The sequence below is a fragment of the Centrocercus urophasianus genome, unplaced genomic scaffold (genome assembly GCF_019232065.1).
Source record: "Centrocercus urophasianus isolate 14NV4802_14NV808 unplaced genomic scaffold, USGS_Curo_1.0 seq_12, whole genome shotgun sequence".
Classification (NCBI taxonomy): Eukaryota; Metazoa; Chordata; class Aves; order Galliformes; family Phasianidae; genus Centrocercus; species Centrocercus urophasianus.
Window position 1 is genome coordinate 36850759 of NW_024884364.1, and position 14079 is coordinate 36864837.

At 38.1% G+C, this 14079-nt stretch overlaps 1 protein-coding gene across 4 annotated transcripts in view; it reads right to left on the reverse strand.

Moving 5' to 3' along the window:
* Positions 1-847: 847 nt before the first annotated feature.
* PRRG1 (proline rich and Gla domain 1) overlaps positions 848-14079 on the reverse strand; it is a 29462-nt gene continuing 16230 nt past the window's right edge. For all 4 annotated transcript variants that reach the window (XM_042810092.1, XM_042810094.1, XM_042810091.1 and 1 more), the window contains exons 3-4: positions 11999-12159; positions 848-4671 (exon numbers count right to left, since the gene is read on the reverse strand). In XM_042810092.1, the coding sequence (XP_042666026.1) occupies positions 4147-4671; positions 11999-12159 (686 nt within the window). In that variant the 3' untranslated portion in view covers positions 848-4146. The remainder of the gene's footprint in view (positions 4672-11998; positions 12160-14079) is intronic.

Consider the following 14079-nt stretch of genomic DNA (forward strand, 5'->3'; position numbering starts at 1 on the left):
GACAGATGCATGGTCAGAATCCTGAACATGTACATGCACAGCAAAGGCCACTTATGTGAAAACAGTGTGTTCTGTTTCTCTGAAAAGTTCTGAGCTCTGCAAATAAAAGCTTATGAAGGAAGAAAGTGCTGCAGTATGCACACACAACAGCTTGGAAATGCACACACACCATTGGTTTTCCTCTTGCATTTTTTAAATTTTTTTTTGCACTTGTTTTTCTATGACCAGTGTGAAATTGCACACATTCATGACATATCTTCAGTAACATTTCACTAAGCTCTGCAACAGATTCCACTAGTAGTAAGCTAGAAAAAATACCAGGGACATATCTTGTTTAGCAGCAGCTGAGCAAATAAGGAAGACAGTTTGTAGATTGGAATGGAGATCTTTAGTTTCCAGCGTGAGCCACTATAAAAGGTTTTATTTTTTTTTTGATTGCTATTAAATCATCACTAATGCAATGTGGAGTGAATCACAGAACTGATGCAAAATAGTTTGAAATGGCTGAAGCCAACTTTGAAATCAGATTCTCTTGACTACAAATCTTTCTACAGTGTACCGGTTCATCTTGTTGTAATAAAGCATAATTCCTGCTTTCCCTGTGCTTGTGACTGCTACTCAACTATGGCTATAAATGAATCAACTCACAAATTTAATAAGAAAATGAGACTGAATTGTTAAAGAACACCTACCTTAAAATCATATTTATTTTTAATTATCAAAATAAAACAACTGATTCCCTGTAACTGATTAAATACATTTGGTGATCAACTGAAATTAAAAGAGTGCCACTTAAATGCACAAAGTCAATACTGCAGATGTGTAGGATTGATGTTTTGAAGCACTAAGGCATTTAAAAAATTTTATTTTGCATATCCAAAAAGAAATGTTACAAAACTTTTTTCTACAAACATAGTCAAGAATGTTTAAATACGATAATTTAATGTAAACCAAACCCCTTTTAAATATGCAATACTGTAATCAGAGGTTATTTACACCCAGTGAAGACAGAACAACCTCCACTAATGCTAAACATCATCTAAGCACAATTAATTTCCATCATTTCTCAAAGTGACATTTAAATACAAATTTGTTTTAGTGGGTAAATCATCTCAGTCCTAATACATGAAATTCAGTGTTACATTCAAAAGTGGGAAAAGCAGAATCCTGACTATTCACGTCATTAGTCAAGGCAGTACTGCATTCAGACTTGGAAAGCCTTTAGAGAGATACAACTATAAATTTATAATGTTTATGGCATGGTAATGCAACAACAAGAGAAGAAGAATCAGTAAGTGCCTGGGAAAACAAAGCTGTAGGAAAACCTGCTACAAAAAGAAATGTTATTCTTTCCCCAGATCAGAACAGCTCTCCCCAAGACTTAAGTTATTTCCCCACATTTCACAAAGTAAAACAAAATATTAGGTACTTTGACATTACTCCAACAAGAAGAAAGCTGCATGTGTCAGTGGAAACATTTAGATAACTGGCACACACAAGTTTAGTTTATTCATGAAAGCTTATTCATGCCAAGATGTAAATTTATAGCCCTAGATGGCATTCACATTTCACGTGCATGGATGCAGAAAAGGCATGATCCAATAAATTCTAGTCACAGATCATTTCAGATATTTGGTTGTGACTTTACCTGGAAGGACAACTGTCATGTTTGCACTGCACAAAGTGTCTACAGAATGCAGTAACATACTCTTCTTAGGAGACAGAAACGTGAAAGTTGTTAAGACTGGTAACGGAATACAGACCAACAAAGTAGGGAAAAAAGGTGGCTCACCTCTAAACCAGACTGCCCCTGCTCAGGGGGTGACAGCTGCTGACCTAACATGAAATGGGTTATCTCCAGGCATTTCCTACAGGTACACCATATCTCCAAACTAAAAAATTACTGCTAAAACCGCCAGCTGTGATGGCAGGCACAGGAGATGCCAATATGGCATAGACATGAATACCAGCACTTTCAGGTGTCTCCTGCAACTGAGACGAGGCACTTTGTTTTGGTAATGTCTGGCCAAAGGCAGTATAACTGTTGCTCAGTATAAAAGGAGCTTAAATTTCTACAAGTGGCAATTTAGGACTTCACCTAAGAGCTAAAAGCACTTCAAAAGGTTAGAGAGTCCAAAATATATTGTACTTATCTGCTCGATATCCATTATGAATAATGAATATACGAGTCATCTTTCTGACAACAGTTTGGCCTGGAGCTCCATCCATTAACTCCAATAAATTTGCTTTTGCAACTTAAGACCCCCAGTAGAGATCTTAGGTCACCTACTCTTTGCCAAAAATGAGAATATAAAATTAATCACAGAATCATAACTTCATTTCAAACTACCATATTGAATTCTTACAGAAGTGTGCATATGCACACCCACATATTTATCCATTTCTTTTCAGCAATCTTCTACAAAGTTGCTTAGGAGAAAGATGGATCAGACTCACACAAGATCATAGATGCCAACAGGCAATTAACTGAGCACATTAACAGCAACTTCAAATGGACGGCACTGATATTTCACAGTGGTCCTTCTAAATCCATTTCAGTTGGTGCTAATTCATTAGCAGAAAACAGAACATACTAAAATTAATGCCTTGCCACCTTGATGAGAGAAGAAAAATCAAAATAAATATTCACAAGCTAAACTGATCAATAAATTCTTAAATCAAATAGAGAAAAGTAAATCAGCAAACCACAGTGTGCACCAGCTAAACTATCACTGGTGTCTAAAGCAGTTGAAACAGAGGCTCGTATAGAATTTCAATCAACTTGTATGAAATCTGACAGAAATCTCTACAGCTTCAAAAAAAACCCACTCCAAACTAAAGCTCGGGCTTATGCCTGTGTTGCATTGCTAGAAATACAACACAGAGGTTCCTCATGGCTTTGCCCTGCATCAGGTAGACTGCACAGCTCTCACCTGGAAATAGCAGAGCTACCCTGGCCACAACATTTGTGGAGTTAGCCTAGATTACCAATGCTTTCCAGCACCTCTTACTTGAATGAACAAATGTGAAATCAGCAATAAATACTCTAGTTGAAGTTACCAAAATTCTCTGCAATGCATTTCCATAGCCAGTAACAAAAGGTGTGCAGGTGATACATTTAAGTATGCAAGAAGCAAAATAATATCAGGATTTGAGAATGGGGTCATATTATTGTGGAAAAAAGTTGTATACTGAATACCTTTTTTTTTTTTCCCCCTTTAAAAGGGAAAGAAGTATCTTTGGATTTAAGTGTTTATGGATAATGGAGGAAATCCTGGTGCCAGTGAAGACTATGGTAGTTTTGGTATCTACTTCCAAACAAGAAGGATCTTATTCATTCTTCAGTATTTCATTCTTTAATGTTGAGTGAACTTTCAAGCTGTGAAAGTAGCACACACACAGTTCTCAGCCCTAGAATAAACAAATAAAGACAGATAGAAAACAGAAGAAAAGCAGAACAAAAAAAAAAGTACTCAGATTCACTAATTACTGTCTTGAATTACTAGCTTCTAAACATAAATTCTAACAGAAAAAGCTTTAGAATCTCTCTCCTCTGCTAGGGCTCTGAATTTATTGCTATGAAGCCAGCAGAGTCTAACCATATATTGGTTTTGAACACCAAGGCATATGGCTCTCGGCCATTTGAGGGCCCAAGATACAATGTGGCATGTAAAAAAAATCCCAGGTGAGAAAAAGGAACCAACCAGGCAAGAGGAAATACTGTAAAATTAGTTTGCTTTAGCATAACTAAATTTCTAGAATGTTTCTTAAGGATTCCCCACCTCAGGCAATTCCAAGAGTCTGCAGCAAGAAGAGAAGGGGATTCCACAAATCTTGTGGGGAATGCGGTCAGCATACAGAATAAAACAAGCAACATCCCTCAAATCAGAGATACTTTTGAGAATAATGACAGAGTACCATCTCTGTACCTGCACTGTGCTCACAATACAGATTCCTTATCTTCTAAGGACTGTTATAAGGGAAAAGAAAAACCTGTGACTCAAAGAACAAGTGAACCTAAAACAAAAGGGAAGTTCATTATACAGGTTGCTTAAATTACAGAAATGCATAATAAGCCAAGATAAAGTGCAACAGAACGATTAGTTTTTGTGTTTTGTTTTGAAGTCCAGAAGCATTCTTCCTGTTTTACTTCGTACTGGTGGTAACAGGAGATAGTGCAATTGCATTGGCTGAACAAGAATTCATAATGTCTTCATATTGTGGGGGTGGATCTAAGTGCGGTTCAGCTTCACTTCTTCTCACACTGATTTCACCAGTGGCTTCCTCGTACGAAGGAGGAGGATCACAGTTTGACAGCCTTGTGGATATTGAGTCTGATCGTGTATCCGCATAGCTCAGGCCTCCCGGAGAGAGCCCACTGACTTCAAACATTTCCTCCTGTGGGGAATGAACAATGCTGAGAGGCTGCGGGAGCGAACCTCTGCCGTCAGACACAGCACCATCACCTATCGCTTCGTGGGCTCCCCTGTGCGCGTACACCGACTGTCTGCGCGGTTTCTTTTTAAACAGGCATCTCCATATGACAAAAACGACAATGAGGATAACAAAAAGGCCAATGATTAATGGAAATGCAAGGTAAAATGAATACCAGCTATGTCCTGTGTTACTTTCTCCCTGAAGTCCATTTTTGTAGACTTTCCAGAACTCCTTCTAGAAGAGCAAGACAGGATAAGTCAGAAACGGTAAGACATTAAAAACAAAAGACCAAACCAAAGACTTTATTCAAACTGTTTTAAACGAATGAGGAAAAAAATAGCATTTCAAATACTGATGATCAATACGAGAACTGATATGAATAAGCACATAAAATAAAATTTTCTTCTGACGCGATTACAGAAGCAAAAGACTTTTTTTTTTTTTTTCAAACACCAACTCCTTGCTCTACTTGTAATAATCCTGTATTGACAGTTTAATATCTACAAATCTGCAGACAGACAGGAATAAAAAAATCTAAGCAGCACGCACATCAGCCATGTAGTGGATCTAAGTTTTTCAGTACCACTCAAGCTCCAAGTTATTACCTTTTTTTTTTTTTTTTTTTAACCATAATACACTAATACAGTTTGACTGCTTTGGAATGACAAACCATCTTAGCAAAGCAGAACTATGTTGTATTGTCAGTTCAGAATTCCTCCATCCTCTGGCTCATAAAGCAATTGTCAATCTATTCTGAGCTGCTTCAAATCCTCTGTTTATAGGTAAATACAGCTTCAGCAGCACGAGAACTTACACAGCTTATTACACTCTAGAAACTTCGGCAACACAGCTATAGATAAATGGAACAGTGAAAAGTGAAAATAAAAAGGAAAAAACAGATGAAGGAGGACTAGTACTTGAAAGCAATCTCGTTACATTACTAACATGCACAAGCAGGAGCACAAAGATCACATCAGCTTCCCATTTGCTATGCAGTGCTACGCTGTGCAAAACTAATATGAATAAAAGTTTTTCCTACCTCATCTGTAATGCACGCTCTCTCCTATCAAGAAACACTTCCACAGTTTCTTATAGCAATGCATAAAGCAAAAAATAAAGCAGAACAAAACCCATGCCAGATACTCTGAACTCTGCAGCCTCCTTTATAGATGCAGAGATGTGACCTCTTCAGATTTATGTGAGCATCCATTTCAAGTAACAACATCTTGCAAGAATGTATTTTAAAAATTCTCACCAGGAAAAATGACTACCATTTCTTAACTAGTCAATGATACACTCAGGTTGCAGACTTTGTGTACAGACAGATCAGATCTTATATATATACACATCTATTTTTTTTTCTTTTAAGTTCAGGACTACATTCTATAACTACTACCACGTGAACAGCATTAATCATATAGAATCACAGAATTATAGAATGGCCTGGGTTGAAAAGGACCACAGTGATCATACAGTTTCAACCCCCCTGCTATGTGCAGGGCCACCAACCACCAGACCAGGCTGCCCAGAGCCACATCCAGACTGGCCTTGAATGCCTCCAGGGATGGGGCATCCACAGCCTCCTTGGGCAACCTGTTCCAGTGCGTCACCACAGATAACACAACAATGTAACAGTGTGTCACACAGACAGATAACATAACCAAACTGATCTCAGAGCTTTGCAACTGAGGACTTCTGTCTCTTCATAATAGGAAGAGAGTCCTACAAAAACAAACACCCCACCTTTCCCCATCAAATCTACACACAGCCAGGAAGACCTGTTACCTATTGTCTTTCCATCTGGTTTGAACAGAACTAAATATTAAACACACAACTAAAGCAGGAAAAAAAGATTCATTAGCATTATTAACGGCAGCTTTCTATATTGAAACCAAGCTTCTCAATTCACTGCTCTGTTACTTCACAAGCAGCAAGGAGATGGTATAGCATTTGTTTCTGAGGCCAAAGCTGCAAAGATTTGCTGGAAGTCAGCAAATAAACTATGCAAGGATGTTTCATTTCAAAGACTCTAGTAGAAGATGGTTGAGATGAAAATTTAGAAAAAAAAAGCCAATTTTGACCTTGCAATGCATTTTACGTTTCAGACTGTAAGGAAACCTGTCCTCTTTAACGTAAGGTGATAAATTGTAATTGGTATTCTATTAATGTTTCCATGTTACTTCTAGCTCAACAGTATCTACCTGAGAAAAAATCCCTGTACCTTCTTCATGAAACTGAAATACCAGCACTGCTTCTCGTTACCCTGCAGGGTGACAAAACAGCAGAAAAGCTGTTTTTTCAGAGTGGAGGGCAGCTAGTTCACAGTAGGTTATATGGCTGTGGGGGTGGTCAAGTTAATGGTATGACTGGGCAGGTGCATAAAGAGCTTAATGTAAGAATTTAAACTGCCTTAAGGATTGAAGTAGTTTAGTGTCCGCTTTCATTTACAAGCAAAGCAAATGAAATGCCAAGGGACTATGGACATGCATTCCTCTGCCAAAAATTATAGTGCTTCTGTCTGTGGCTGTATTGCAGAGACAGGAATAAAGGTCTTCACACAGATGAAAAATACGAAGAAGAACAGTCACTGAAAAAATGTTTCAATTTTTCACTTTGAAAAAGAGCTCACTAGTGTACTAGACTCAAGATTTTGGTATCAAGGGGAACCATAAAGACCCTTCCCTCCAGAATTACCAGAACTGCAAGAAACCTACACTTCAGGTTTGTGTTTCTCACTGCCAAGCAGCTCCTCCTCCTACTCTGTCACCCCACAGCTATGCTGCTCTGCAAAGTGGTAGCACAAGGAGGACAAACCACCTAAAGTCAAGTACTGTCCATCACCAAACAAATTCACAGAGAACTCTGATGAGTTTGCACAGAGTGAGGGTTCATATGATCTGCTAAGGAAAAACAAGAGGAGAAATACTGAAATTCCAGCAGATAACTGTAGAATTCATACAGAATATTGAAGAGTAATTTAAAAGTTGGAAAACTTAAACATCCCTTCCACAGCATTTGGTCTCTTAAATCAGGGGAACAAAAAAGGACTTTTTACTTGATGAAACTAAGAACTTGTAATTTATGAAAAAGACACTCCAGAATCATTCACCCTTAGGCACTGCACTGCTGGGAATGCAAGGCATATCACAGAATTGTAGGGGTTGGAAGGGACCTCTAGAGATCATGGAGTCCAACCCCCCTGCCAAAGCAGGTTCCCTACAGCAGGTCGCACAGGTAGGCATCCAGGCAGGTCTTGAACATCTCCAGAGAAGGAGATACGTCTTAAAAGGCTGAAAAACTACATTAAGTAGGCCACAGCATCAGGTAAGTGCAACGAGAAAGACCTAAAATAATTTAGTATGATTCCTGCTATGAACTACTTTACTGCATGTTGGCAAATCCAGTTTGAAATAGCTCTTGAGAATCCTCAAGGGCATCACACACAAATCGTTATGGGCAATTTGCAACATTCTTTTTCCCTTTATGTCTAATATTTCACTATCACTATTTAGAACAGAACTGACTTCAGTCAACTGGATGTGAACACTGAACCAAACACTGGTCCACATCAAAGTTAAAGAGTCTTGTACCCTGCTGAGAATTTTGGTTGAGGCCTTTGCCATATTTGGCAGCACTGTCAGCCTCAAATGACTTTTGGTCAATCATCTGACTTGTTGTTAGGTGGACTAATAGTATGCCAATCAGTTCAGTAGGTAAAGGATACAAAAAAAAAAAAAAAGCAATAAAGGGAAGTGAGCAAACTTGCTACACTGTCTTCTTCTGGTTCACCCTCAATTTCAGTTTTTCATTTTCTCTTCCAGATATTTACCCAGCATTCATAATTAGACACACACAGACTGACATCTTATTTGATCACAGCATTTTAGAGCTGGTGCTGGCAAGTTCTGAGTTGCTTCCTAGGCACTTTAGCCTTTTTACACTTATGAATAAATGCATGTGAGTTTTGGTTTTGTTCTTTTTTTTTTTTTTTTTAAATGATGCTGTATCACCTTAAAACCAGAGTTAATGTATGAGAAATGAGCTTCCATCACACCCAGGTGTCTTGCACAGTCACTTTCTGCCAAACTTTGAGCCTCCCAACAACCTTTGACAGCTGCCTAGTGATCACATACAGTGCTATCTGGTTATACCTTCTACATATGCATAGTTTTACAGGATGAAGAGTAGGGGTCATCTAATTTATTACCTTCTGACAACAAACAACACAGACTGTCAGAAGAAGAGTATAGACATAAGTAGAGAGTGATACTCTCGCAGCTTTCACATATTCGTACTTCAAGAACTCCCACTAGATAAAGCTGAACCCTTTTATTCAATGTTCCCCAGTTGTTTTCATCTTCTCTGAAGCTATGTAAGCTTCTTCCTGCGGCCAGTCACACAGCTCTACTACCTGAGGTGAGAAGAGATGCTTTTATTTGCTCTGAACCTGCATTTTATTTCCTTTGAGACCCTTTTAAGCTCCACTGTCAGAAGGATGTTAAATGATTCATCTCTGCTCAATCTTCATATTCCTTACTGACATCTACTACATGTTCCCAGATTTAACAGTTTTCAATCCATAGTTGAATCTTTCAATATCTTTAATTAGCTTCCTGGGTTCTCTGGAGTTTCCTCAGCTACTTATTTGCTTTTTAAAGCTATACATGACACATTCAAGATTCAAGTGAACAATTGCGTAGTTACATTTCCCACATTTCCCATTTTGTTCTCTGTTCCCTTCCTAGGATTCTTAACATGCAGTCTTTTATTTCTTTTTGTTTAACTGCTAAGCATTACAAATTCTAGTCTTCAAAGACAATCTATAAATTCAGATCTTGTTCCTGAGGCAAACATACACATGTGTATATCTATCTATATATATACACACATACATGTATTTATGAGGAATGATCCCTTTTCCCCTATTGCACATCACATTTGTCAACACTGAATTTCATTTTTTCCACTCAGTGCAACAAAGTTCTGCAAACTCTTTCCTGCCATCTAGCTTTTGCTATCCTGAGAGTATTACCTTTATTATTAACTGTATCATTTTACATTATACTTCTGAAGATATGAAAATCCCCAAGCCTACACAATATGAAAGGCATTCAGTATTTGCCTGACATTTACGTATGTATGTTTAATGCACACAATGCTACCTTCTAAGTATCTTTCAAAAAAGAAAACACCAAATATAACTTGAGGGGACTGTTTGATATTATTTTAATATTACAAACTCAGATGTACACCTCCCCAGAAGACTTCAGAGAAGTGAAGAACCCGGTGGACAAGATTAAAAAAATACAAAAAAGCAATCATACAAACACAAAGTTCACATGAGATAAATAAGCTCCGTAATCTTCCTGAATTTCTGTCTATCTATACTACACAATCACTGCATCTTCATTATTACAAACATGCTATATTATAACCTCGCTCTACAGCACCTCCGTCCCCAGAAATCAACTATTATTAAATGGCTGTAAGGATGGATATAGCTGGGAAACAAAGGACTAAGTAAATTAGGCTGGTCAGGCATGGCTGCACATCGGCAAGCTACCGACATCAAAGCAGCTAAACTAAAACAGATACAGTAATAGGACTGGATAATGGAAGAGGATCTTATTGGAAATTCTCTCTGCACTGCGACAATAAGGTTATGGCATAATAGTAAGTGTGACCATTTCTATTTTACTATTTCTTAAACACCTCTGCAATGGAAAGGCTATCTACTGAAATACAAAATGTTTCTAAATACTTAATAGACTAAAAGAAATTGAAGCAAGAGGAAATGCAGAACCATAGAATTTCCTGAATTGGAAGGGACCCACAAGGACCATCAAACCCAACTCCATACAGATACATTTAAAATTCAATCCCTGTGACTGAGTGGGCTGCCCAAATGCTTCTTAAGCTCTGGCAGTGTGGTGTCATGACCACTGACCTGGGGAACCTGTTCCAGTGCTCAAACAACATCCTGGTAAAGAACCTTTTCCCAATACCCAACCTGACCTTCCTCTGACACACTTCATACTGCTTCTTTGGGTCCTATCATGGGTCATCAGTTTGACCTATCATTAGTCAACATATTTAGGCTATTAGTGATACTGTGTTAGTTTTGTGCACACTATTTTTAATTACGCAGTGCTATCATTGGGAATTGCCACATCAACTTTAGGAGGTAAAAAAACATGACCGTGCATGCATTTTAGAGCTTCTGAAAGAATAGGAATTGAAACACTACACATCCTACTGCTTCATTTGAACAAATGAAAGTTTCCATTCTGTCTTCTCCACTTTCCTATGTGTGACAGAAACAAAAAGATGCCAGAAACTTAAAATGTTTGGTAGGCTTTCCTGTTGCTGTTTTCAATGTAAAACAGCCAGTGAAGAGTCAGACACATCACTCATGTTGTTCCAAAATAAATTCATAATGCTCTCTGTGCCACTTTGCCCATTAACCCAGAGGCCTTGCCTGCTAATTTCCCAAGTCACATTTTCTAGCAGCTGTTTCTCCACTTTGGGACTGAATTTGAGGATAAATCTAATTTCATTCAGGTCTGTATTGAATTAGAAAAAAAAATATCTTGACTTTACTGCATTAAATATGTCAGGCAACACTATCAAAACTTACATGCTGTGATTATTTGTTGGAAGGCAATTTAAGTTATGCTGGGTACAACGTACAGTGCAGCTACTACGTGCAGAGCTGCTGGCCCACAAGCTTCTTTTAATTACAGAAAGTGACAGACTTACACAATTCTGTGTGGGCAGTATCTGTTTCATTCCAGTCAAGTTAATATATCACTGCCCTTGAATAACATATGGCAGCATTAAAATTGTTATCCTTCCCATGTTTTAGATTGCTGCTGCTTAACAGTATGTTGTGAGGGTCTGCAGAAGTTAACTTCAAGAAGGCCACTTGTCTTTGTTTACTTTTAAGACTATGAATAATCCCAGCCACAGAACATTCTAGCCAGCTATGCCAGCCTCTGGGATATAGTCCCTATTTTGAGTAGAATGATTTTTCACTCACTCATCTTACGTGAACGTATTCAATAAATAAGTTAAGGTGTGAGATAAACAAAGACTTCTGACTTCTGCTCCTATACATTCCCTGTAACAGTCACAACTCTTATCATTTCAACCAAGAAAAACAATAGTATCTGTGATATGGAGGTTAGGATTAAGTGCATGATGATAGGACACATGCTATTTAGGTAAGTAGTGCTGCCAAAGAGATAATGATAAAAGATAATGACAGTTGGAAGAAAAGGAAAGTGGATATTCCCCAAGCTGCCAACCTGCATAAAACTTTTATGAGCAAAGTTTACTTTGAGACTTCCCTTTGAAATTTTTTTTAATTTGGAGAAAAGATTCCAAATTTATTGCTGTGAGGTCTATCCATCTCCAATGCAGACCTCAGTTACTTAAAGAATCAAGTCAAAAGGAAAACAAATCTACTGTAATATAGGAAAATACACAAGTATTCACCATATCTCACAAATTAATAGCAAGATACCTCACCCCCCATCTATATATAGACAACAAAACATACCGTCTTTTCCTCATTTTCAAATGCTTCTCTTGCTTCTTCATAGGTACAAATTTCTTCTCTGCATTCGTGTTCTATATCACCTTGCTTTAATTCTTCCAAAAATTTGTTGGCTCTTCGGTATCTTTTATACACAGAATTGGCTTTGTCCTCTGTTAAGAACACTGAATAAGAGGAGAGCAAATAACGGTCACTACTAAAACATTCCCAAAACCTCATGGTGAAACTATTAAAAAATGTCCATTTGGGCAACATTCTTTTTCAAAGTCTTCCCCTTTATTTAATAGGATAAAAGGCCTTTTCTGTTTTGTTCACTATTATGAACATTTGGGTCTACAACTTCAGTAGTTATTGCTAAATCAAAAATGTGTTGGATCCCTATTCAGCATCGTGCTCCTATATGCTTAAACAAGACCGAAGCCTGTGCCTAAGAACAGCCTGTGCCCAGAAGAGACAGCCACGTGCTCAGTGAAAATGATTTTTCAAACTAGCACAGAACAAACAAAAACCTGTCTGCGAACATCCAAGGAGATATTTGCAACTGCTTGAGGGCAACACAGCTAGAATACTCAGGAAGTCTTTGATGCTACAAATATTTCCGAATATTACCCAGTTGTATACACCAGAACAGCACCACTTATCAAAGTTTAATCCCATCTGTTTTCTTACGCAACTTTGAAGCAGACTTTCTGCCTTTATTTCAGAAATGTCAGCCACGAAATATCAACTCTTTTCGAGGTGTAGGGGAAGCAGGCTCACTGCATCTTCTTACATAATTCATGGAACCCCACCTTACTTGCTGAAGCAAATAAAATAACGCCAAATGACAAGTGAAATTCTGATAAAGCTATTCTTTTTTTGCTTTCCTTAGTTTTCTGTTCACGGAGAAGATTATTTTCAGCTCTTTTAAGATTCCATTCTTCCCTCAAATTCCCTGACCTAATGATTTTTACAGTAACATGTAATAACTGAAACACTTCAAAATCCAGCAGGCTGAGTTACTCTAAAGGTACACCAGCAGTGAACAACACAGAAAATCCTCAGGTATTTCAGGTCAGGAAGCAAGAACACTGTATCAATGCAACACTGTTCTTGGGCTCTCACTGCTAGCAATAGGGGCTAACAATTCAATGCAATGCCATATTAACATACTCATACTGTCTTCCTCATCAGTGCTACCATTTCTGCACTGGTTCATTTACAGCTAATCTGGGACCTCTGATTAGCTTATGAAGACAAAACTCTCACTGTCTGCAGAAAGATAGAGACCAAATGGTTTAAACAATGATTTATCTATGATTTCATATGAATCAGTCTTCTATTTCTACCCTAATCCTCTTATTTGAATAGTAAAAAAGGATGCCTGCAAGTCTACAAAGATAGGTCACTACACTTTTGCTTTACTGAAGTTAGATGTGGCAGCATTTTTCAGCAGTGGGAATACTACTACAATTAGGCTTATCTACTTCACATTAATTTCATTTTATTCAGCATGCGCGTTGTAATCTCTTTGCTAAAATTCATTAGACAATCACCTTCCTTTTGCAAAGGATTAGGTTTTTGAAGATCAAACTCCAAGATAATCAGTCATTCCTCCACTTCCAGTTGAATACATGTGGTATTCACGCACCGTATAAATTACCTTATTCACAATGCTGCCAGAGTCTCTGTGCATACAGATCTACATCTGCCTTTTGCAACTTTGGTTTCTGATAGCCACCACGGCGTTTCCTACTGTGTTGAGTTCACTGCCTAAATAACAAACTAATACTCAAAATTCTCCTCCAAAGAGAAGGACAGGGATGGCTTCTGTCTCCTCACACAATTGTCTTGACTCCTCTCTAGGCCTGAAGAATTGGCTTGTTTTCCACATGCCTCAGCAATCACCCAAAAGCGGGGAGATGAAAGATTTGGTGACACCAGGAAGCCACCATGCAATCGCGACTGGGAATGCCAGTTCTCAACCTACTTCTCACCAACCTTTCTTGTGAGCTTTCTTGAAGCAAGATAAGCTACAGACCTGACTCTCTTAAGTGCTGTCACAAGGAGTAGATAATGCATCGTAAATCAAGTTTCCCCTCCTT